The sequence below is a fragment of the Larus michahellis genome, chromosome 2 (assembly GCF_964199755.1).
Source record: "Larus michahellis chromosome 2, bLarMic1.1, whole genome shotgun sequence".
Lineage (NCBI taxonomy): Eukaryota > Metazoa > Chordata > Aves > Charadriiformes > Laridae > Larus > Larus michahellis.
The window spans coordinates 74,713,139-74,739,009 of NC_133897.1; the positions used below are offsets into that span (position 1 = coordinate 74,713,139).

The window sequence follows — 25,871 nt, forward strand, 5'->3', positions numbered from 1 at the left end:
GTCACTGGTTTTAAAAATCATTTCTCCAGCTTCACTTGCCGTTTTCTCTGCAATGCTCCAAAGTTTCGTGCCCTCCACAGTCTCCAGTATGCCATCAGGCATCCGGCCAATACCCAGTATTGAGTGGCTCTGGTTTCAAGCCAGAGGTTCCCACAGTGCTGGATGCACACGAGAAAGGCTACCCTTAACATGCCCCATGCAGGGTACACAGAACTCTAGAGTACCTTAACATAGGCATGCACAGTGCATCAAGTCAAAAGAAATGAGGAGACTTTTAGCCTATGCAAACAATAGTTTACTTAGAATCAGTCATTAAACGCTTTTACATTTGACAAAGGTATTAGCAGAATACTCAAAAGAAAGCCAGTATATGCATCAGTTTGGTGGCTAAATCATATTTAGTTCGTTTTCTATTTCATCAGAAAAACTTGATGTTATCAACACACAGGGGTCAAAACTGGACTACTCAGTGTATATTCTTTCCTAAGCAAAAAAAGCCTCAAAATCAATGTTATTTTGCTTCCCTTTTTTTCTTCCCATTTAAAATAGCTTAACATCCTTCACAGGATCATCTTCTCTACACTGTATAAGGTGCTCAAATATTAAGAGCAGTAATGAATTCAGGGGTTTGCTAGTCAGAAGGAACAATGAACACGTTGTTCTCTACTGTCTTCTTCATTGACTGTTCATACTGCAGGGAAAGAAAAAAAAAGATAATGAATAACATTTCAAAAGCTTATAAAAACACTTATATTGCATAAGAAAAGAAACTGTAGAGATCCTAGAAGCACGTTTAGATTCAGCTTTTAATTCTCAAGCCTGGAACCCAGCCTAGAACTAGACGCTGCAGGACGAGGAGCTCCCATGATACAATTGCTCTTTCCTCAGCCCTGTCCCTCTTTAAAGGTGTCCGTCCTTCACCAGGAGCACCTCTGGTAAGTGAAAGGCCTGTGTCCCCGAGCAGCTCAGTGCTCATCATGGAAACTTTTCCCTCCGGAAAGGCTCAGAATATGAAATTTAACAACTAAGGGAAACAAGCCCTCGGTTTTCAGCGTCTTTTCTAAAATCCCAGGCCCAGTCTACTGTGGTGACCACAGACACGGCTTCGACACAGGGAGCTTTCTTCAGCTCTGTGCAGTGCAGGCACAGAGCATCGCACACATCACAGTAATCCCACAGTCTTGTTACAGGAATGCCAAACCCCCAAAGCGTTCGGGTCTGAGCATAAAAGCTGGAACAGCAGCAGTAGCAAATATACATGCCCATGTGATGGGGTGGACAAGATGGAAACTAAGCATTGTATCAAAGTTAACAGAGTATTCAGCTTAACCTACTAATTAAAACAAGGGCATAAGTTAGTGATTAGACTCTGAAGAGTTTAAGAACTTCAACAGAATATTTAACTGGGATCAAAGGCAAATGAATACATTTGGTATTTAGAAAGCAAACTTGGAGGCATCAAGGCTAGATGTCAGACCCAAAAAGCAGATGAGAGAAAGCATACAGGGTGCTGTTAGGCTGCAGAGATCCTAGCCACAGGATGTCACGGATGCACAACTTGAAGGGCAAGCGGGACAAAATGACAGAAGAGAACTGCATTAAGGATCACTAGCAACACAGAAGCCAGCCTCTGGATGAAGGAATCCCTGAGCTATTAACCCAGGAGATGCATCACCACCTGATAATCCTTGTTCTTAACTTCTCCCTTAGGCAAGTGCTTCTTCACCACTTTCCCTAGTCCCTAGCAGGGCAAGCACTGCTTTCTCAATGCTTTTCACGCATTAGGATTGTGGGTCCCGTAAGGAACCAGCCCCATAGATCAGCTAACCAAAGCTTTCCCCTCCCCAGGACCTCAGTTTCATCTTTTCACTTCCACCACTTATCAGTCAGGCCACAGTCCAGAGTCCACCACCCGTGCAGAGCTGCTCGTGTACTGCACATACCGTTGTGTTCCGGATAGTGGTGGCAAAACTCTTTGCTGTTTCACCCAGGGCTGAGTCAACAGACTGAATTCTGGAAGGAAAGTGAGCTTGGCTAGTTTGCCTGTGAAATGTTAGTACTTACTGATGAAACTTGAACAGACATTTACCAATAAAAGTGAACATCAAGATTGCCCCTTTTGCAGCTTTTTGCCCAGCATTTGTACAAACAGTATTTTTTATATAGGAAATGATTGCCGCCTCCTACCACCTCTGACCTGTAGATACAGAGATGACCAGAGGGTACTTCTTGTTCCAAATCCTGGTACAGGTTTCTCGAGGTATGTGCCTGTCTTACACAGCTTCCCATGCAGAGAGGCCTTCATTGCACCCTAGTCCCAATTCAAAACCCTCACATGGCTGCAAAGGCTCCATCAATGGACACCAAGTGGAGATAACATGCTGACTTCAGAATACTTCCCTGTATACCAGCAAGGGTACCACGAGCCTAACTAGTGCCCTCTGACCACCAGAGGAATTGTGAGCATGCAGGACAGCTGGTAAAGACATACCTTTCCTTTTGCTGGTTGCAGAAAGAACTCAGTTTGAGTAACTGCTCATTCCAGAAGTCCTAAAAAGAGCCCCAAAGAAAACCCCCATTACTTGGGAAGGGGTACCTCATGGGCTGGCACAGAAGAAGTCATACATACCACTACATCCTTCTCCATGTTTGCTAAGATTTGAATTTCCTTCTCAAGGCTGGCAAGCTCTTCAACAACAATCTTCTGAAAGGTCTCTAGCTTACTCAGCCTAGTGATGGGGAGAACAGGAACAAGTTTGACAGTTTAATGTGGAGTAGCACAAGGCAGATGACAATCCCTTCAGCACCAAACCTGCCTTTAGGCAGAAGCAAACGTCCTTGCTGAACTACATGAGGCAGTTTTGTTCTCAGGTATGTTACAGAGCACATGACTAGCTGTACCAGGTCAAACTGAGCACGAGTTTAACTAGATAGCTTGTCTTAAAAACTAGCCAGTAACGGATGCCCAGGACAGAGCATAAAACGGGATTCCCACTGCAATACTTGCCCTGCATACTCGCCCAGCCTCCAGGGATTTCAGCAGAGATTTCCCAAGCTGAGAGAGCATCTTGGCACAAATAACCTCCGATTGGGTTTTCCTACCATAGGTTTGATATACATATACAGCATTGCCACAGGACGCCAGTGATTTCTATTCGCTTGTTTGCCACCTTTCCCCTGGCAGTGGGATGCCAAGCCATCATCTGATGGTGACTTTAGAAACTATCCTTCTGGGGTAGGACAGACTTGGCACAGCTCTATCCCCGCTGTCCTGCGGCTCTGGTTGGCCCCGGGTTACTTAGTTAATAACATCAAAGCATAGCAGCAGCTCAGTACCATCAAAACTCTTATCTTCCACCCCAAAACATTCCCTGGTTTTGTTTTTTTGTTTTTGGAACACAAACTTCAGCATGTACCTTAACGACAAGCAAATTCTGCTCATAGATATCCTATTGATACCAGGTATTTTGCATTTTAAAGGCTATTATTTCATACTATGTTTGATCTAAATCCTGCAAACTAAAAGTGTAGTAGATAGAAAGGCCTGATAGACTTACTCATATCTTAGGCTGTAGGCTGCGCTTGTATTTCGCTTATAACAAATCCATAACTGTTATAATTGACTTTTTTATCTATCTCCTATCTGAGAAATTGGACAACTTGTAAGGCAAAAGGACCTTCTTAAAGGCCCATCTGGCGAGTAGCTGTAAAGTCCACTAACTGGCACTTATTTTGTGTACATCAAAACAAACTACAGAAAAGTGTCTGTAACAGACCCCTTACTTTTCTTCTCCCCCACTTCATTAAGTAAATCAGAGTCTGGCTTCTTCCTTAAAACATGTAGAAACAGAAGTTCCTAAGTGTAATAAGAGGGTTTTTAAACAGATTTGTGAACACCAATAGCAATCAGAAGACAGTCTAAGGATTGCTTCATCAACTGCTCTTAACTCAAGCTTGTTTTGCCTTAATTAATACATCCCCTCTCTCCTTAACAGGAAAAGCAGGATAAGTCACAGGAGCCATGCTTCTAAAACTCTTACAGAAAAGCAGGAGAGACACACGCTATTTTGCCTTACAAACCATAGTAAGCGCAGTATCTTACTGTCAGGTTTGCTTACAAAGAGGCATTCTTTTTCATATCAACCAAAATTTACATAAAGCTGATGCTGTTTTCAGCCAGCAGCAGACAACTTACCTGCACTCATGTATCTGGTTCAGCAAGGTGGACACATTCTTCTCCGAAGTCCTCAGGGTGTTCTGTGCGCTGGTCTCCATCCTTTTGTACCGGGACTAGACACAGGATGCACCATTAGGGATAAGCAATGGCCCAAGCCAAAACCTAGAATTCTAGTTTGCAAAACCCTTCCCTGGAATACAAATCCCTCCACTGGCTGCCATTTAGCTTAGTGGAAACCATCTTAACTAAATTTAAGCTGAAGCAAGATGACCAGTAGAAGTAGGGAGTTGATTGTCCCCCTGTACTCAGTACTGGTGAGGCCACACCTTGAGTATTGTGTCCAGTTCTGGGCACCTCAATTTGAGAGAGATATCGAGGTGCTGGAGCAAGTGCAGAGAAGGGCAACAAAGCTGGTGAAGTGCCTGGAGAATAAATCTTATAAGGAGCGATTGAAGGAGCTGGGACTGTTTAGTTTGAGGAAGAGGAGGCTGAGGGGAGACCTCATCACTCTCTACAACTACTTGAAAGGACATTGTAGAGAGCTTGGTGCTGGTCTCTTCTCACAGGTAATTAGCGATAGAACAAGAGGGAATGGGTTCAAGCTGCAGCAGGGTAGGTTTAGACTGGACATTAGGAAAAAATTCTTCACGGAAAGAGTGGTTAGACACTGGAATAGGCTGCCCAGGGAGGTGGTGGAGTCACCATCCCTGAATGTGTTTAAGACTCGTTTAGATGTGGTGTTAAGGGATATGGTGTAGGGGAGAACTTTGTAGAGTGGAGCTGATGGTTGGACTCGATGATCCCAAGGGTCTTTTCCAACCTAAATGATTCTATGATTCTATGACATGTAGGCAGGATACTGCAAATATGAACTGACTTCGTTCACCCACGCTAATTACACCAACAAACCTCTATGTAACCCATGCGACTTCAGGTCAGGGTCACATTATCCAGCTAGCAAAGAAGTGTGCATCATCCATACTGCAACACACTTAACAACTGCACAAAAACAGGTCTTTGTTAGCACTAATTTAGATCAGCATTAATGCAAACTGTGTGCATTTTAATCATAACTGATTTGCAAATGCAACCACCTCCAGCCTTGATTCAAGGACTTAGTGACAAAAAGTTTAGTGTGAGCACCTAGCACCAGCTCAAAGAAAAAAGGGTCATGGTTGCATGATACAAAGTGCTGATCCAGTATAAGTTGGCTCTGACACATCTCGTTTGTTCAGAGCTTTTAAACATGGGATTTTGTGATGGGTCAGATACTGTCTTCTCATATTAAACTTGGTTTAATGCTCACCTTTTTATAGCTAAATCAACAGTAGCGGTTGGTTTTTTGCACTGCATCTCAAGTATGTCTATATAGTTGAGTGAACCAAGAATACACAGCTCATATACCACCAATTGTGCAACCAACACCTCCACATACCATTAATCTCAAAGATACAAGCATGTCCTTATGGATCTACACACGTTCTAGTCAATAGCTGTAGCCTGTATTGCTTTCTGATTTTCATTACGAGTAAGTTGCATTGTCTTACATTGCAGTGAAACTGCTCTGTGGTCCAAAAGGGAGTTTCTGCATTTTTGATATGTGCCCATAAGGGCAATGACCCACAGCTCCAGTGTAGGTACACTGTCACTTTTGAAAGGGTTACCTTTCAAAAAGCTTTGATCCCTTCCCTCTGAGGAAAGTATTTGAAATGCCTAACCAAATCTGATGTTCCAGCATATCTATAAGACAAAAAAGGAAAAAGCTAATGAAAATTTCTTTTCCACCTTTCCTGTAACACTTCTCAGAGTATACAGGTACTGCAGAATATTTCTAAGAGCTCCAGGCTAACAGACACTGCAGCCAAAACCCTGCTCTGGGCCACAAAATATTGAAGGGATATTTAACACCAGTTCCCCTGGTCATAAGAAGGTAATTTCATGTGTTTTCATGAGAAAACACCACACATGGCACACACATTAAGAGAGTGTGCATTACCCAGAGCAACTTCTTTAGTTGGCTGATAAAGCTTTCAAATGCAGTAATCACCCCTGAATCACTGAAGTCTTCATGCAGCATCTTGGAAAAAAACGCATCAGTCACACTATCATCCATTTTCTGACCTAGAAGAAAGTGTATGCCCAGTTAGTACCATGCTGGAGGGCTTGTTGGAATATAAACCCTCCTGCTATTGAAGGGTTCATCATTCATGTGAACAACAACGTTTGTTATAGAGCTGGAATTTGAGTCTTGCTCTTCCAGGACAGAAACTGCCCCAAAATGCATCAAGAAAGTCATGTTAGAAAGCAGCATGGAAGAAGAGGCACAATACTAATCAAACACAAAGAGCAACATATTTACAGATAATGAGGCAAAAGCACGGCATAAGGGGAGGAAAAAAAAAAAAAAAAAACACAAAACCAACAACCCCCCAAAAAAGTCAGGCCACTGTTTCACTGTCTTCTACTTGTTCATTGCACGGAAAGCCTAACCCTCTCTTCTGTTCAGAATTAGCAGTGTTTGCAGTTAGTTTGTTCATTATGCATGGTTTTTTCAGTTTTGTGTGTTTTTTTTTTAATAGCTCTGGAAAAACACTATACAGAAAGACGAGAAAGTGCAGACATCATTGAGCAGCTTTCCAAGTGGATTGTGGGTTAGGGAACCCAAAGTTCCTTACTCTACATACGTGGTATCCAATGGCAGTGTCGCAATACATGCCCTCTGCTCCATTTTGACTTTTGGAGAAGATATCCTCCCTACAGATACCTCTCTTCAAGCTTCCATGTGACTATGATTTCTACCATCAAAAAAAGAAAAGCTGAAAGCATTTAAACGCTTAACCTTAATTGCTAGCCTGACTTTACCTGTTTGGATATCTGCTTCATTCTCTACTGAATCAAAAAGTTTCTTTCGTACATAGAAAGTGTCAGACGTCAAATGACTTGTTTCCCAACTGGAAAATTTAGGCTTTTTAATGTCAGTGCCCCTTAATATACCTAGAAAGAGACTAGAAAATGTTTCAGAAAAGACCTGTTCTTTTGCATGAGGTACATGGCAGTACCTACCAACTACTCAAGCAGAAACCACCACTGGGATTACCAATACTGCAGAAAAGCAAGCAACTTCATTGTAGGGTCTGACATCACACTTACAGAACAGGATAAGACTTCACCAGCAAGTCTCTTCACTCACAAAAGCCAACAACTAGACTGCATAATGCTATGCAGATAACTGGAAAGCTACCGTATCTCCATCTTAAAGACAATTTCTTTTCTTGGCCCACTTCTCTAAGCATAAAAAAACACCCTCTTGTCCAGCTGCTTCCCATTCTCTTTCCCAGCCCGAGCTCACAATCTATGCCCATTTGTTCCTAAGTTAATTTCAGCTGCTCCTTAAAAAAAAAAAAAAGAAGACACACATAAAAACAGAAGAGGGAGGAAAACTATTCATGCCCATAACAGCCTTCTTTTCTGCATCTTCACTAGAGTTGCTATACAATTGCTTTTAACCCAAGAAAACCCTTGGTAAGGGAGGCTGCAGCCTGTATTTTAAGGAAAACTTGCAAAAAAGCATCCTCCCTTTGTCTCACTATCCACATTCCTGAGCTCAGTGAGGTGTTTGTTTGACCAACCACCTCTCTGGAGTCTCCATAGGGCAGAAAGCAGGAAGGTGGTGGAGCCCAGGACAAGGGGGACGGTCAGACCATGAGGAGCACACTGAAGCAGATTTAGAGTTCACAGAGCAAGAGTTCAAATGCAGTCACAGACCACATCTGAAATTTCTGAATATAACCCTACTTACACCTTTGCATGGTATCAATTTCTCTCCAACTGTAAGACTGTACAGTAAACAGTGATGAAAATTAAGTCCTCAGCACTTACCTTCCCCCAAAATTAAGCAGATGTGTTGGTGCAGTGAAACCTTATCCTACAAGTGCTGGACAGGTAAGAGACATATTGGGAATACAGAACTGTCAGTTCATGAGAAAGCGGATGTTTTTGTTCAAGACCAAAGCTTCAGTGACTTGGTTCATAGTCACAATACCTGTAAGACAGCCTTAACTACATCAGCGTGGGGAATAGTAGGATGAAGAAGGCCCATTGCTGCTCAACTTTCTTGAATTTCAGCTGTTTCCAATCACCAAAGAGACTATGCAACAGCTTTGAATTAGCTTGTGCAAGTTCTGCTTCATTAAAGAAAGGTCCAAAATACCACTTACATTAAAAAAGCCGCAGCAGTAATACAAGTCATCATTTACCAAATGCTTATAATCATGGTCTGAGCGTCTATATTCTTAGGTATAAAGAAAGTCAACAGCTTTCAGAGATGCTTATTTTTTTAAAAAAGAAGTTGCACTGCACTTTCACATCATTAAAAATTAGTTTTCAAGCTTCTTGTTTTACTTATTTCATATATTTTATTTTGGGTCACCGGGTTTGTAAATCCCCAGCTCTTAATAGCTATCCTAGTAGTTCCCCTGTGATCCAAGGATAGGATTTAAGAGTTAGTGATAAACTCAGGAACGTATACAAAAAGCATCTTGCCATAGCCTGTCATGGTATACAAAACAGAGGAATGGAAGATATTTCTTGTGCAAAAAAAGTATCCTTCAAATATCAAAAATCTCAGTGCCTACTTGTCTTTGAAAGAAAAATTAGAACTCTGTCGACACCCCCTTCTACTTTTCAAACAGCTCTTCCATGTTATCAAGACTAACAAACCTGAGTCCTTCCGCTTAAAACTTTCTTCTTCTCCTGACAATTTGCCAGATGCATCAAGAAACTTCTAAGGAGAGAAGGAAAACACAGTAAGAAGGTACCACCCTGCACTGCAGACAAGCTGTCAGGGGTTTCCCTAGTTACAGGAAGCAAAGCAACACAATGCACCGTTTTTAGATGACAGTTTTTAGATGACTAACAGCAGATTAGAAGGAGTTTAAGCGCCATGTACTGCACCTGCGTGGCCTTCTCCTCATCACTAGAATAGCCCTTGGCAGATGCATCAAGTGATAGCGGTCCCCCTTTGAGCTCCTCTGAGAGCGTTTCATCTGCATGAGAGATCAGCCAAATGACACAAGCAATAGAGGTTGAATCCTGTATTGACTAGAAAGCTCAATTTTATGACATATATAAGAAAAAAAACCAGAAGAATCCACCACCTGCTCCTTTATCTCTTCACACAGGAAACAGACAGAGGCTCAAACTCAGTCCAAAGATTGTTTTATTTCTGGCTGTCAATTAAGTTCATTTCTTCACCTCTCATTAGCCCCAGCTAATGTTCTCCCTGCTCAAGAGACTATCTACAAACAATATCCAGCCGCCATAGCCATTACAAGAAATATCACAAAGCAGAATGCTTATGAAGAAAATGTGAAGGAAAAAGGCAAAATTTTAAAAACAGCAAACACACCCGCACACATATCAAGACAACTTTTCTAATACATTGAAGAAGATTAAAAAAGAAATACCAGCAAGATCCACTGTAGGTAAGTTGTCTCCCTTGGAGCTGGATTTGCTTTTTTTCCTAAGCGTCTCCTTTTGAGCTCTTTGCCTTGATGTTTCCTGCTAAAACAAAATCAAGTCTAAGCATGTAATTTATTTAAACATTAATACAGAAGTAGGGGGTTGAGTTGATTTTGGGGAGGGACACTTTGTTTGGTTGGTTAAACACACTAAGAGCAGAGATACACTTGAAATATGCATAACATACTGATAGCTCTCTCCAACACTGAGGGAGATCTGTGCCCTGATGTTCAATGCACACAGAAGTTCTCCCTTTAGCCATTATAGTTGCATAGTGGATGAAGTTCTCATAGCAGAATCAAAGCATTTTAGTCAAAAAAATAAGAGAAAAGATTTGGGGGAAAATAAAAGCTTTCAATGCAACTATCAGTTGTGGAGAGTTTTTTTCCCAAATTTTCTGTATTTATGTGGGGACCTTTCCAAAACATTTGATATACAGCACTTAACAGCTGGGCATTGGAAAAGTCTGGCATTGCTAAACTGTATTTTATTTTGCCTGATGTATGTCTTGTCCACCAATTCTCCTATTAGAATAACCCATGGTTAGTTTTCCCAGAGCTGTAGTTGAAAGTGGAGCAGGACAGTGCATGAAACAGGACTCAGCACGAGCACAGGACTTGGAATAAAAGCCCTGGAAATTGCCCGAAAAACACAGAGAAGAAAATGAACTTTTCCAAGGCACCGGCTGGCAGAATAGAATAGGGAGACACAGTCTGGTACAACTCAGTTGGGATTTCTGCAGGTATTTGGATAGGCAGCTGTAGCTATCAGCATAGCCCTAGAGGCAAATTCATTCCTGTTGGAGTGACACCCACGTCATCCAAGGCAGATGTCACACCAAGCATGCCAATTCCTGCCCAATTTTCCATCTATCACAGGTAAATATTATAGTTTTAGAACAACTTGCTTAGGGCTCACACACAGCTGTTTCTGTTAAGTTTCCTGTGTTTTCCTAAGACCTCCTTGTTTCCCCAGCCTCTAGTACACCAACACAGACTCAGCAACACTTACTAGGCAAATTTGTCCATCAGAACATTTGATAAGAAAGATAACACCAGTTTGTTTAATTCCTACTCATTTGTACATGTTTTGCGTACGTCGTGTTTTAAATCCGAGACACCTAAGCTTGACAGCTCCTTACCTTCTTTGTCTCGTAGTCACTGCCGCTACTTGCGGAAGACATTGGAAGCACTGCAAGGAGAAAAGTTTACCTGGTTACTGACAATATAACTGTGTGGCTTACCCAGATAAGGGTTTGTAATAAGGTTTGTATCGCAGCTGGCTCAGCTTCGAGTTTGATTTTCTAAGCATTTACAAGAGGAAAACTTCACAACACTTGCATTAAGCTTCAAAGCCCCTTTCTAACAAAGCTTCTAAATGATGGTGCAAATGTACACGACTCACTGCATCCAGAGCAGTTGTCAAAAAAAGGAAGCAAGCTGAGCAGTTTGTCCAGTGGTCCCCAAACCCCAGCTGGGGTGCACGGGTTGGCACTGCAGTGAGAACAACAACTTCCACGGAAACACAGTACAAAGCATAATTTCTCCCTCAGCTTTCTTTTGCTTTTTCATCCCTACAGAAGCCACCAGCTACCTGAGCAAGGCTCATCCTCCATGAGAGAGACAGAGAGATTCCAGCTCTTTCTGGGCAATTTAGTTTGAATTTGGAGATCCCAGAAGCCATGGAGCATGGCCACAGGGGAGGTCTGCTGTTGGTCAAGCCTGAGCAGAGGACGCTATTATTAGAGATTATCACATCTGATTTTGCAAATCACTCCGAGGACAATTGGCCTGTCAATGTATAAACAGGGGAGCAGGGTGCCATGCTCTGCAAACTGTGTGGTTTCTCAAGTTTTATTCACCAGAAATACAACTGACATGTGAAATGAAGAGTGGAAAGTTGTAGGGAGGAGGTATGACAGCTCCAGAGAGATCCTTCTCTCCTTGCATTCAAAAGCACTAATGCAGCCATCAGGTCAGCACCCACGAGCTCTTCAGCCCCATTACAAAGGGCTGCACCCACACAGACATTTAGGTGCCAAATTTCCACCTAGATGTTTGAACTCCAGTACGTTCACTGAAGGGAAAGAGACAGGAGCCCGGTTCTTTGAGCACAAGGGTGCACAAGGCACCTCCTCCACAGGGCACCCTGTACTGCCAGCCTCAAGCCTGCTCTCTCCTACTTGGATCAGGACTCAGCTGAATCCTCCTTCTCAAATCATCATCAGCCACTTCCTTATCTGCAGTGCAGTACATCGTGCTCAACGGGGGGCCAAGCTCACCTTTCAATTTACTTCTCACCCTGGGTCTTTTTCGGGTATAGTCAAGAGATTTTGGCAATGACCGTTTCTGAGGGTCAAGGATCCAGCTTTTTTCACTCTGACCAGTACTTGTGTTTTCATTGTTGCTTTCAGAGAAAAGATGCTTCCTGTAACTGGACTAAAGACACGATTAAGAGTGAGTCCTGTGCAGTCAGCTCCCTCTGTCTACCCAGAAGGCCCCCAGCCATTCCCCCTCATTTACTCCCAAATTATTCCATTTCTTACTCCCCACAGTGCAAGACCTAAAATATTTTAAGCTGTGAAATCTGTCGAAAACAGCAGTATAAAAATACCAAGAGACACATGCTTGCCCTTTGCCAACATGGGGTCTACAGCATCCTCCAACCTCACCTTCCCCCTGCCTCCTGCATCGAGATAAGAGAGCTCTCACAAGGAGGAAAGCCTTGGCATGCCTGAACTGCAGCCAACAGCACAGTGAGGGGGGAAAAAAAAAAAAACAACGAACACAGACATTCACTCATGGGTCTGTCAGTCCTGGCACACCCTGAGCACTGCTTTCAGCAGCAACAAGCAGGCCGTTTTGAGGCTACCAGCCTCACGTTCCTCCACCTCTGGGCTGGGTACGCCTTAAACTTCAGCCAATTCGTACAGGCGGATACAGGCAGCCATCAAAACACCCACAACCTACCAGACTTCTCTTGAGCATGTTTGATTCCTCATTCTTGTTTCCTGTTTCATAACTCCTGCCAAGTAACCCACAAAGACCCAAGTTAGACTAGCAGACACTGCGATAGTGCAGTGCAGAAGGAGCACAGCCAAATAGCAATGGCAGGAGGGTTCCTATAGAGATCAGCAGGAGAACCAAACTGTTAATGCACAGTCTTTAGCCAAGTTTTTCTTCTTTGGTTCGTTTCTGAAAGTAGCAATCCAGGGATACCTAGAAGATTCCTTTTAAAAGAAAAAAAACAGGCTACATCCTTAGAGGGGCAAGTCCCTGGGAGCTTGCTATAACTGGAAGTGGCCAAGGCGAGGCAGAGGGTTTAAGCATTTTTCAAAAATTTAATCAGTAATTTAGGTATATGATCAGGGGAGGAGGATGTTTAAGAGTTAAAGTCTTATTACTGTCAAAGTGGACAGGAGTTATTATTCTCTCCAGTAACTTTTATATTCTCAGGTACTATTTTAAATATTAGTATTGACAACATACACAGATACCGTGGCAGCTAAGCAAGGAACTATTTTACTAGAAACATCTCACAACCTTTTTGATCCCAACTTAAAACAGCCTAACTAAAGCAATGAACTCTTCTATCATGGAACAAAAGGTTCATAAATGGTACATGTATAATCCTGTACCTCTGATTTTGAGAAGAAACTTTTTGGCCAAGAATCTTTCCTTTGGCTTCAGCAACCTAAAAGAGAAGCAGGCATTTGTCTTAAAGTCCAATTACCCCATGAAATAATCTACAAAATTAAAATGTATCAGAACTCAGAAGGGCTAGAGGATGAATGGATTACAAGTCCAGCATGAAAATCCAACTTTTTAATGGAGTGGGATTTGTTCATTGGAAGTGCCATAAATTATAACAGGCCAACATCTGTCTTCTTAAATAGAATTACTTCCTCTTTTCCTTGCTTTATGACTAACACTCATTTTAAGCAATAACGTCATAAGAAGCGTCATTTTAAGCAATAATACCACTAGTAGCAGCATACAGTACCTGTACAACCTTTGGACAGGGCTGCTAGGACATAGGGCAGGGTACCATGAAGCAGGGTTTTATGCTGACACCCAGTGGCAGTAGCGAGGATTGGTCGGTGTCCAGTTTATAACCGAAATTTGGGGTGTCCCAGTGAGCACCTATCGCCTCTGAATTAACAGGCAGCAGTGTTTGTACGGTGAAGCCATCTTGATGGAAGCCACCAGGAGCAAGTTTTCAGCTTCCTGGGGAAACCCAAACTGGTCAAAGTTTCAAAGCAGGCAGAGCCACTCATTTTTATTCAATTTTCCTAACAGTCTGCAAATATAAGTCAAGCAGAATTTCCAACATAAGTTTTGTGAGGACTAGCTTTAACCAGGGATTCCCAACATGCAAAGTGTGGCTCAACACAGATTTCAGTCTCTTCTGGTTTAGCCTAGGAGCGCAAAGCAAAGGATGCTCAGCAATCTGCTTTCAAAATTCAGTAAGATGCAAACAGAGGTTGGCCTTCAGTTGCAAAGATATCCCTTGGCCTCACTCAACCAACAGCTCAAATTTGTTGCAGTTGGTTTTATCATACATTACTCACCACAAAATTCAAGTAGTGATGAGCATTCTCCCCACCCCCAAAAAAAAAAAAAAGATATTTCCATGCATAGCACAATACTGAAAAAAGAGAACCTCAGATTCCCATTTGCCTGTTTTGCTAGAACAGCATGTCCATCCTCACTCCTGAGATATCCCCCGCTTCAAGTTACCGCTCTGTCAGCTGCTAAGCTGGGGACCTTAGTGTATCTCCTAACAGCTTCTGCCGTGACTTTACCTTTTCATGACTTGCAGAATCTGAGTTTTCAAAGTCATAGAAGTCCTTCCTGCAAGACAACGTATACATGGCAGTGACATGCTATCATGAACAGTTACCCTATAGAACTTCATTGAGAATATGGGGGGAATAACTTTTTCCCCCACTCTCTTATGAAGTCTGTTATAAACAGTCAAATACTTTATATGCTTAAAAATGCGATTTACTCAGCTTCTAAGAAATACTTGTTCCTTTCCTTCTTAGCCTCCATTATCGTCTTATTTAATTCTCACACTTTATTTCTTTCAATTACAGATTTTTAATTTTAAGAGAAATATGAAGAAGATACAAACAGGTTAGCCTATCCATGTTTATATAGTGGAGGGATTTTTTTTTTTCCACATGTCACTAATAGTATGTGGTAGGAAGAAGTCATGAATGAATTTAAAGATAAAATTTCAGAAGTACTTAAAAGGGGAAAAAAATCCATTTAATTCCCTTTTGAACATTCTAGTACTTAATGTTTGTTCCCTAATCCCTTCTCTGTATGCATGTAGATTTTTTTCCATGCCTTTCAACAATTAAGATGAAGTGTACTTTTATTTCTTTCTCCAAATCGCAGCTATTTAAAAAAATCCTACAATTAGCTCTCCACATACAGTACACCCTTCCCTTCTTATAAGCAAAAGGATAGAAGACTAAAGAACTAAGCTCTTCTCGTTAAAGCTTCCGGAAGGAAAGACATGGTCATTCTCACGTAAAACACTAGAGGGAGCAGAACGACTGAACTAAAACCTTCTCCATCTCGAACTTCTACAGTGCCAGTCCTGTTTACAGTTATTTGCTGCATCAAGCTATTTGGTCTTAAAACACAGAACTCGTAGTAATGATGAAGTCCTGCATCACGTTTTCCAATTCTTATCTCCAAGCGATAAAAAAAAACCCCAAAACTTCTGAACACTTGTTTTTTTAAGCTAAGAGCCAGTAGACTTAAGCAGGACACCCAAGGAAGCCCTGGAGCAGCCAGAATGGCAGCAGGGATCCTCACGTACAATTCATTTACTCTCTTGCCCAGCAGCAGGCATTAACTCGCGGACAACACTTTGCTGGCAGAAAGCACAGGAGGAGGGTGCAACAAGACAAAACTTCTAGTGCCACAGACAGCATATGGTCTTCAAACTCGAGTGCTTCTGCGGGCAGTGCCACTAGCTTTGAATATGAGCAGACCGTTCAGGTATGGGTGTGAGGGAAGGGGACAAACTGAGAAAGAGACAGTCCTGCAACTCTAGGACGCACGATGCCAAAGAACTGGGACAATATCTGAAAAAGCTTAGGTATTTGTGAAAGAAGCTGCCACTCAGAACCCAACTCACTGGAGGACAGGCAGGATTACAGTTGGGTGAGGAAAAAATGGAAAAGCCAACCTGACACAGCATCACAGAGGTGAGGGCATTTTTTTGGCAGCCTAGCATTAGTTTCTGAAGTCTTTATTGTCTTGGGGACCCAAAGATTCCTATTGGGACATTACAACCCTTCATAGCCTCCTGCTTGTTTAGCTGTCTGTTCTGTTCAGATGATCCAGCCTGCGGGCACTCCTTCCCTCCATTAGTGCTAGAAATGCTCTAAAATCACCAGGTACATGAGACCCTGCATAGATACGGGGCTTGTGTGTCATACCTGCCTTCAGTCCTCTGCTTAGCCAAACTTGTTTTTCTGTTTTTCTTTTCCCAGGTAACATTCTTCTGAAAAGAAAGAGAGTTGCAGGATCTAAAACTACAATATGCAAAGTCACATTCTTATCCCAGAGCCTGCTAAAAGCAGACATAAGGAGTGCCAGGAAACATCATTCACCCCTATTGCAACAGCCATCCATCTCAGTTTCCTGCAGTTTTTTCCTACCAGAAAATACTGGAGTCCTGAAACTAAAAACTAGGAAGGTGAGGATACAGAAAGGAGGAGTTCATAAGCTTTGAATCTAAACGTAGTCCATGGAAGTGTAAACCCAGGAACAAGTCTAAAATGTGATTTCTTCCTCTAAATGAAAGTTATTGCTTTGGAAATTTAGTTTCTCTCATGTAGAGCATAGATTATTTTTTTTATACCTAGACATATCAAAAGAAATTTCCAAGTGCGCAAGTTGTCTGAAGAAACACAACTGCAGGTGGCTCTCAGTTACTCATTGTTAATTTATCCAGGTTGCAAGCTCCTATGCCAGGAGTACAGAGACAAATCTAGTGCGGGAGGATCATTAGAGTTCAGATACAAAACTGCATAAATATGTCTGTAGACTTCCAAGACTCACTTCCCTTCAGAAACCAAACCTTTGCCCTTGCAGACCATGCCCAAGACTGTGACATGCGAGTTTGTCCCACAAAGGGCCAGGCTGGTTGCCCACATATGTTCCTGGACATAAGCATAGCACACCACCGCCAGGAGGTATATACTGAATGAACTCAGCTGAGCTTGAATTACATGGCTGGGCCACACTAGGCTGAGGCCAGCAGCCATTACCCTCTGCAGCTTGCTCCTGGTGCTGAATGGCATGTTACATCAGGTACAAATGACACTACATGGGCTTAGGACACTACTCAAGGGCAGGAGGGCATCAATGCATCCCAGTTTTCTTCTGCAACTCCACCAGAGCACCTCTTCCCTGCCCTATGTCTCTTCATTCAGGTGGGCCCCAAGGCAAACATACCTTTGGTGTCACGGAGGTCAATTCCTCCATGGGTTCTTCTTCCAGGGGCTTCTCACTGGGGACAAGAGGACACATGAGGGGAATGCAGTGCTGAGGGGCTGTTCATTTAAAGCCCAAAGAGTCAGTTTGCGAAGTACTAAGAGGAAAAAAACACTAGAAAAAAACACTTGCACCAATTAGTATCAAAGCAGTGATTTAAAAGGTGTATAGGGAAGACAGCTAATCAGTAGTTCTACAGAAGGCCAGCTCGTAAACTCTAAGAAATGCTGTCCTGCAAAGCTCTGAAAAAAGGTATTACTAATGCCAAGGTGAACTCAAATTCACATGATCTTTCACAAAAGTCATCATCCTCATTATGAACAGCTACATATCTGGTGAGCTCCGGTTACACAGCTGAAGTTAAATTCCGCAATACAGCTGTATGCTCATCTTGTATTTGGTTTAACAGGTCACACCAAAGTAGCCACCAAGCCAGTAACCCAACATCACCATCCTGCAACACCGAAGTGCTCTAACTCTGGACAACCAGCCGGTGGCAAAATAGAATCTTTGTTTTCAATTTAATAATTGATGGAATAAACCTCAAGATCACATGCATTAAAACCCAGGGGAGGGAAAACAAAAAACAAAACCAGAAAAAACATGCCTTGCAACTTTTTGTCTGTGAGACACTCACCTAGGCTTAGTTTTCATCCTTGGAGACAGAGTTTTGGTCTTTTTTGCTGAAGGAGGCAAGGAAACTACAGCTTCACCCTCTGGAGCTACTATTAAATGCTTTATCTGCTTTTGCTGTAAGGCCCACAAAAGCAGAGCCTTCACCATGTCACCTGGGTGACACACAACTGGGTCAGACTTAAGGAACTGAAGGGAGCCATGCCTGACCTGAGCCTTGGTTAGCATCTTCCACATCAGTCTGCTGGCTCACTGTAATCATGGCGACACCAGAATTAACCATTTTCTGCTCGGAGACATGAAACCATGAACAGAGCATGCATAAGACCAATAAAGAAGCGGGGGTTTGGGGGAGGGGGAGCAGAGCAGAGATTTTCAGTGCTAGCCTGTGGCAACAGCTGGATGACAGGTTCATCATTAACCACACATAAAAAAAACATTTTAGGTTGCATATAAAAGCAATACTACGAGCTTCTCACTAAAAGCATCTCACCATCCCCTAATAAGAGGGAGCAAAATTTATTTCTTTTTAAAGCAGTTTTGACAAAATTGCAGCTCTGGAGGCAGGTGTTTGTGTGACTTCTCACCAATATAAGATGGAGTTTGAAAACATTGCCATACCTGGGTACAGACTAGTTTTCTTTGAAAGAAGGTTTTAACGACACCTAATAAAAAAAGCAGACTAGAGGAGGGGGAAAAAGGGCACATGGACTGTTTCACCATACACCAAACACTTACTGGTACGGTGCCTGTTAACTGTTGGCTCTGCTGAGAGGTTAAGCTGTCTGATATAGAGTCCATGTTTTCAGAGTTCGAAGGATCTTTCCCGCCCTCTGGATTAGTGGACTCGGGTACCACTGCAGGACAGCAACAGGGCGAGAACTTTGTTGCAGTTACTGAACACACACACGCATTTCCTTTCCATTCTTACACATGTGTATAAAAGCATAACAATACAACTTATAAGGCACAAACACCTCAAGATCTTGTTTAATAGAACAAAAACATCAAACATCTCCAAATTACCTAGTGCAGAATTGCAATACTAAATAAATATCATCTTGAGCCTACTCCTTTTAAGCCCCTCGTACTATATGAATAAGTTTATCATCTTATTGCTACCTTCACTCTTAGCTCTTGAAGACATAGAGCAACCCTTTGTGTCTGGCTAAAGGAACAGACCAGCAGGATCTTCCACCATCTCTGTTTCCCTCCATTGAATCTCCACCAGACAACTGCAAAAGTTGTTTCACTACTCTGCCCTTTCTACTCCTTGATTGCTTCAAGTAGTAGTGCCCACCTTGTACCTCTGAGTGCTTCATGGTGGACACTGATGAAGGAGCTTCTCCCTCACCTGCACCTCCAGAATCTGGGATTTCCGTTCTAGCTCATTTTGGGTTGTAACCCAAGGAAAATAGGAAGGACTACCGAAGAACTTACTGTCTCAGACATCTAGAGCTGCAAGTATCCCTTTTGCCTATTCACCTGGAGGAATCTGAAATGCACAGTAACTAAGAGAAAAATAAAAATTTGCTTTTAACATAAGCACATAAAGAACGCTACCTAACCTAAGAGCTCTTCAAGCTTCTGATTCACTTTCTGAGATGATGGGTTGTAGCAGTAGAAAGAAAGCTGTGAGTTCATTGTCTTAAAAGACTTGGAAGGATCCCTTAAGCGAGTTACACCAAGGAATAATCCACACAAAAAATAATCACTTTAAAAACTGAAGAACAGCCAATTTGGTAGCAAGGACATATCCCAGTCTTCAGACAACTATACAGAAAAAAGCCATCTCCCAAATTGATACTGAAATTGAGCTGAGAAACATTTCCTGATTAATACCAATTTTGATCATGCATGCCTCTTGCTTTTGTGCTGAAAGCAGCTTTTTCCTCAAACTATGGATCACAGCCTTGGTGGAGATTTGCAGAAGAACTTCAGAGCAGGGTAGAGGGAAAGGAAGGAGCTACTTTCTCTTCCCCTTGGACAAGTGCTGGCCTTGGACCTTCCTTTTGGGCAGGCACCCAAGCATCATGCCTTTACTTCAGGCTCTGCGTTCCCTCAACATCTATCGTATTTGGAACAAAATTAAACTCAGACCAGTGTTCCTGGGAGGAAACATCCTGCAGACGTTCACTGGCAGCATGGAAAGTGACACTATTGATCACAGAAAATTCAACATTCCCAACTCAAAGAAATACAAATCATTGGCTGTGGGCTGGTGAGGAGAAGGAAGTAACGGCTATTCCAGGTCCAGCTAAGAGCCTTTCCTACTGTAAGGCACACATGTACATTTGTAGTTGGGGCACACAGAGACAGCCCTGCAACACAGGGTATTTACAGCAGCACTCACAATGCCCCTGCATACAGCAGCAGGTCACCTCCTGCAGAGAGGACCTGAGCTACTGCTCATCCCTCTACAAACAGGGATTGCAGGTGAGTGTTTCTGCTCCCCTGGCTGCACTTCCACAACAGCCCCCAGCGCCTCCAGGGCATCATCTGCTCTGCGTGGGCTAATGGGACCAGAGCGCACCATTCTCTATCATGTCTTGTTGCTGGAAAGAAACAGAAGTGGCCTCCCTGCAGGAAGCCCTGCAGGCTGCCCCACCACACACACCCGCTGCACAGAGAACACATCAAGTGCCAAAGTGCAAGCGCTGGTCCATCGGGGGACCTGTGCACCCACGGGCACACAGACACCACGATCCCCTCCTGAGGGGAATCTCGCACAGGCACCCGCACAGCACAGCCAAACCAGGAACCACGCATGGGGCAAGCAAGAGAGGATGGATATGTGCATCCCACTGCACTGCAGCTGCAGGTGGAGAAACCCTACTGCACTCTCTTTGCATGTCAGAGGTCTGCCACCAGCTGAGATGTGCCATGCCAGGCTACCTGCTGGTGCATGGATCCGGCCTCCACGAGCCGTTCCTCTGCCTATGCAAGCCCCACAGCACATGGCCATGGTGCCCCATCCTCACTCCCTGAGCTAGAGAGACCCAGTGTCCACCAAAAACACCAGTTACCAAGCTCAGCAGATACGAACAGTAGAAGATTGAGCTTGGGGGTTGCACCATTTTTTGGTTTGGTTTTTTTTTTCATGTGGTTAACTGCAAGCTGTGGACTGCAAGTGAAGATACTCATTTCAAAACTGAACAATTTAAACTTCATAAAATAATAATTTAAAAAAATCACCTGCTTCATTCTGCCTGGTTTGCTTCCCAGCATGGACAGACTCCTCTTCAGTCAAATTTATCTGTTGGTGTGAGTTAATCTCATGTGAAAGTGACCTTAAAAACAGTAAAATCTTTATCTAGCGAAGTCAGCTACTTAATAACATAACTAACAGTTGTTTATCACCAGCAACAATTCATCGTCAAATCACTGGATGATAGTGGAGTTGACCATTTGGAAATGTCTCGGCTCCTGCAAGGATAAATGACAGCCGCTCTACTATGGCTATTTACTGTCATGGAAGACTTTCTGCAAATGCCAATCACGTTGTGTGGATGAATCGCAAGTATAAAAAATTAGCCATATTAACATTTTAAAAAAAAATCACCCCCCGTGGTTTTTGTTTTTACATTAGCTTATTAAAAACTTGAGGTTTTAAAAGTACTCTACTTTTAATCTAGAAGTACCATATATAAAATCAAAGATTTGTGTCTTGCAGCATTCTGTTTCTCTTCTCTAGGTTCTTGTGTCACAATTTGCTCATCCGGTGCAATGTAACGCTTTGAGCTAATATAAGAGAATGTATATACTTCAAGTTATGAAATTAAATGCTATAGGCTTTATTTTCCTGCTTCAGAAACGCAGCAAAAATAATTGTATCACACTGAATTGATTAACAAACCAGTTTAACCTTCCAGCTTCTAAACCCTAAGTCTGAGTCCCCTGAACATCTTTAATCTCTCTTCCAGGCCAAAAATAAGAACATCTATACAGAGAGTCACAAATCCTCAAGGGGATGACAGATATATGATAAACAGACATGAAAAAAAAGCCACCCAAACAAAAAACAAACCTGAGTGGTTTTGCCCAATGTATATCAAGTAATATAGTTTAGAAAAGAAGAACTCGTACTAAGAGCTTACCATCATTTTTTCGTCTCCCAGGACTTTTCTAACTACACTGAAGATTTCAAACTTTGCACTGAAAGATATTTTGATTTTTGTTGCTTCTGTTTTGTTAAGAATAGCAGGAATCTTCATGTAAATTTTAACAATATTTTGCCCATCCTCCTCTGTGTAAAAAAAAAAGCAGTTAAGTCGTTTTAGAGCAAGACATTCATTCTATCACCCCAAAAACCAAAAAGTGGGGCCATTTGTTTTGTTGTTGGGTTGGTGTTTGGTTTTTGTTTTTGTTTTTTTTTTCTTTAAAACAGTTTCTTTTATATCTTGCCCACACATTTCCAGTTACTCTGTTCACTCATTTCTTTCTCACCGGATCTAGATGATTATGCTGTTCCCTAACACATCTATAAACTGACCCCTCAACTCAAGCAAGTAGGTTATGGACCCACAGACAGTCCAACACGCAGAGCTGGTGCAAGGTGACCACTGAAGCGCGCAACAGGGAGAGGGCGAGATACAGGAACTCTCTCCAGTGATGGTGAGATTTTAGGTTGGCTCCCTCTGTCTTGTGAGCCCACAGCCAAACAGAGAATAACACCGGTTGGAAAACCTTACCCTTCAGGCTGTAACTGCTGACTGCTTCTTTCGACAGCCTCACAGACTCCCAAAGAGCACCCTTCGAAAACCAAAACCACCACATCAGAAGGACTAAGCAAGCGACCCACTGCATTTGGTAGCTAGCCCAAGGCCACTTGGGCTTTGCTATTACCTCATTACTGTCCACATAGAAAGTCACACTCTGGGTACCAGTATTGAAGTCAATCCAGAACTCCTCCAGCTTCTCGTCTGATGGCTTCTTCATCTGCAGAAGCACAACAGCAGTGCTGCCATTCCCAGAAAACCACACAACTGCTGTCTTATTCTCAGTTTTCTTCAAGACGACAAAATGGGAAGAAGTTGCCCTATGTGCATGTGTACACATACGCATACCTTACAGAAATTAGAGTTGGGATCAACCTGTAAGTTCCCAGCCTACTGCTCACCCAACTGGACCTGCAGAGTCAGATGTTGCTCTACATCAGCCAAGGGACAGGCAATACTTCACGCAAATGCCCACATGTTTGTGGCAGGAAAGAATCTCTGAAAGTTTTCTGTGTTTCTGAGCACTTGAAATAAGCAGAATGAGTGGAAACCGCTTCCATCGACTTGGTTTTGATTTGATGTCAGGAACGGTGCCACAAATACATTTACTTAAAGGCTAGTAAAGCAATCTGCAGGATCTATAACTGTGACCTCTCCTACACAGGTGTCAGGCTAATCTTGTTTTCTGGCAGTCTGGGAGCAGCTCTGCCAGAGGAATCAGAGTTGTCCTGTCCTCCTGTTTCCTTTTAGAGATCTCTCGTCTGTCATCACCATGAAGAGAAGCGCTGCCTCTATCATTTGGCTGACACAAAAGCAAAGTCAGCAGCAGTAAGTTGGGAACTAAGTGACAAACAAGCAGGCTGTACAACTAGAATAGAAGGTTATGCTCTACACTCCAGAAAATTAGGCTCTCTTATGAAAAACAGGGAAGAAAAAAACAAAACCATATACGACAGAAAGTAACATTTTAACAGCAGTAACACTGCAGGGAAGGTGTCACAGTGTTAAGGACTGTTTACCTCGTTCATGTCAGCAAAAGCAGATATGCAAGGAAATGAATAGACTCTGGAAGAAAAGCAGACTTCACATGACACATTCAACATCAGAGTCCGACTTTATGAAAGACAAAATCATTAAGATTGGTTACTAATCTTATTGTCAAAAATATTTAATAAATTCCTAAGAGTAAAATAAGCTTGGAGAAGCTTAGAGAATATAGTATTTTAGTAATGCATTGCCTTCATTAATTTCACTTTCAAAAGAACCACCATAAAACGAATAAAATCACTTTCTTAAGGACTTAATTATTCATATATGTGATGCAAATCCTTTTCTTTGGAATATAACTGAGGTCAGTTTACAATCCTCATTTTCCCCCCCCGCAGTAACGACAGCACCAGCTTAGTCTGTTGGTTCACAGCTTACCTTCTTTCATCCCCAAGCCTTTCATTTAGCCGGTTAAGAAATTTTCTGCAGTCCTTCAAGATAAATGACATCTTATTAAAAAAAGTCAGGCTACATTTCCTTTGCAAAGAGTTATTCTATTGGGCTGTGTAACCTCTACTGCGGTTATAAACTTTTGGCTAGTCAGTGTCATGACAAAGGCCACTGGGGAAGAAACACTCAAGTTGCTACAAATGGTTGGACCCCACTTATGACCAGCAAGCCTCCAAACATAAACCACAAAAATTAACTTGTTTATGCTTTAGAAGTAAAATAACTTAGAAATAAGAGCTATTTTAACAATATGCCATTTTATATTTGCCAGATTAAAAAATTTAAAAAACGAACCTCCATCCACAAATAACTAAATAACTTTGTGTATTTATAAAATCGATTTTGTAGGAACTTCTTACAAGGACATCCTGACTGAGCTCAACCAAAACTAGCCCCTATACAGATTTGTCAAGTATGTTGTTTTCAAAATAAGGACCCTCACCGTCTCAAATTCTCTATCCTTGATCTCTTTGAAAGCTTCAGCAAGATAGTTATCTTCAAACCAGTGGTGAACAAGGTCATCCCTCCATTTTTTTGTCATTAACCTACAAAGTGCTTCTGAAAGGGCAACCTGAAGGTCATAATCTATGTGGTAAACATAAGCACAGGATAAATATCACCCCCCAGCATAACAGAGGGTTATAGCATTGCTACTCTTGCACTTGCATACTACACAGTCCTATTCACCAGCCAGCTTCAGTTTCACCTAGGAAGACAGCGTGTCTTGAGGGTAAGAGCCAAGTGTTAGCTCCAGGCACCCTCAGCTCCCCCTGGCTCAGCAAGGTTGAGATGCAGAGCACCGCTAACCACGACACACACGAGTGCGTGATGTTCTTGGGGATCAGGGAGGGGATGAGAGCGAAGCCTCATCACTAACTCAACAGGATTCAGTTACATTTGACATACCACGGTAATGACCTAGAAAGTGTTATCGCTAGCAGAAAACAAAAAAGATTTCACTCAAGAGGCTATAAACCTTATTAACTGCAATTTGTCCACATTGTGGTGAAGTAGTTAAAATTTATTTTTTTAAAGACTAACAGGAAGCATGGTTTGTAAACACGTACATAAGCCTGGTCTAATTGCCTTTCTACATACATCAGTTTAGCTTTTCTTATTAGTTAATACAAATTACTAATACTAATCAGAAAGAACTAATGCATTGTCGCACCTAACAATTTTTGATTAATGTTTTCTTAAAGTACCACCTGATTTTCCTCCCCAAAAATCTTGATAAGGAAATAATTTAAATTATAATTCCATCTACAATAAAGAAGCCGATGAAGTAAAGCCAGAGAACCCCACTTTCATACGAATAACCACTAAACACTTCTTACCACCAGCCTCCAGTATAGTTTTTGCAAGGTCTTTCCTGGAACAACATAATGCAACAAGTTAAAGTGGAAATAACTTTAAACGTTGTTGCAGGGAAGACGGTGTTTAGCTACAGGACCTGGAGGTAAAGCCACTTACGTGAGCGAGCACATCTCCTCGGACAGAGGGAATTTCTTTCTCTCTTCCCGTGGGACACTATTGAGTATAGAGTTGAGGGTCCTCAAAGCCTTTCCCCCCCCGCAGAAAAAGGGGCAGAAAAGTAAGGGAAATAATTCAGTAACATATTTTTCACATTTTGTATCTGATTACACACTCCTGTGTGCACATGTATCTGTAATTTTCTTCTCCTAGTAGGAGTCTTACCTCCTGACGCAGAGCGCAGCAAATATTTTCTTCTGTCACTAGATGCCCTAGTTCGGGTAAAAATAAATTCACCAACTCTTTCTTCCCTAGAAAAATCGTTTGAAAGGT

At 42.3% G+C, this 25,871-nt stretch overlaps 1 protein-coding gene across 8 annotated transcripts in view; it reads right to left on the reverse strand.

Moving 5' to 3' along the window:
- Nucleotides 1-278: 278 nt before the first annotated feature.
- The window catches only part of SYCP2L (synaptonemal complex protein 2 like), a 30,687-nt gene continuing 5,094 nt past the window's right edge, over nt 279-25,871 (reverse strand). The window contains exons 7-35 of one of the 8 annotated variants that reach the window (XM_074575962.1): nt 25,764-25,849; nt 25,539-25,627; nt 25,403-25,437; nt 24,508-24,623; nt 23,994-24,046; nt 23,588-23,633; nt 22,696-22,788; nt 22,542-22,602; nt 21,948-22,096; nt 21,046-21,106; nt 18,589-18,707; nt 18,061-18,136; nt 17,855-17,900; nt 17,179-17,233; nt 16,158-16,222; nt 14,502-14,550; nt 13,335-13,390; nt 12,667-12,721; nt 11,979-12,135; nt 10,839-10,888; nt 9,643-9,739; nt 9,131-9,222; nt 8,897-8,960; nt 6,174-6,298; nt 4,196-4,290; nt 2,630-2,729; nt 2,492-2,550; nt 1,944-2,043; nt 369-691 (exon numbers count right to left, since the gene is read on the reverse strand). In XM_074575962.1, the coding sequence (XP_074432063.1) occupies nt 632-691; nt 1,944-2,043; nt 2,492-2,550; nt 2,630-2,729; nt 4,196-4,290; nt 6,174-6,298; nt 8,897-8,960; nt 9,131-9,222; nt 9,643-9,739; nt 10,839-10,888; nt 11,979-12,135; nt 12,667-12,721; nt 13,335-13,390; nt 14,502-14,550; nt 16,158-16,222; nt 17,179-17,233; nt 17,855-17,900; nt 18,061-18,136; nt 18,589-18,707; nt 21,046-21,106; nt 21,948-22,096; nt 22,542-22,602; nt 22,696-22,788; nt 23,588-23,633; nt 23,994-24,046; nt 24,508-24,623; nt 25,403-25,437; nt 25,539-25,627; nt 25,764-25,849 (2,309 nt within the window). In that variant the 3' untranslated portion in view covers nt 369-631. Of the gene's footprint in view, nt 692-1,943; nt 2,044-2,491; nt 2,551-2,629; nt 2,730-4,195; nt 4,291-6,173; nt 6,299-8,896; nt 8,961-9,130; nt 9,223-9,642; nt 9,740-10,838; nt 10,889-11,978; nt 12,136-12,666; nt 12,722-13,334; nt 13,391-14,501; nt 14,551-16,157; nt 16,223-17,178; nt 17,234-17,854; nt 17,901-18,060; nt 18,137-18,588; nt 18,708-21,045; nt 21,107-21,947; nt 22,097-22,541; nt 22,603-22,695; nt 22,789-23,587; nt 23,634-23,993; nt 24,047-24,507; nt 24,651-25,402; nt 25,438-25,538; nt 25,628-25,763; nt 25,850-25,871 lie in introns of all 8 variants that reach the window. The other 7 variants (XM_074575961.1, XM_074575960.1, XM_074575964.1 and 4 more) reach the window with 7 other exon arrangements.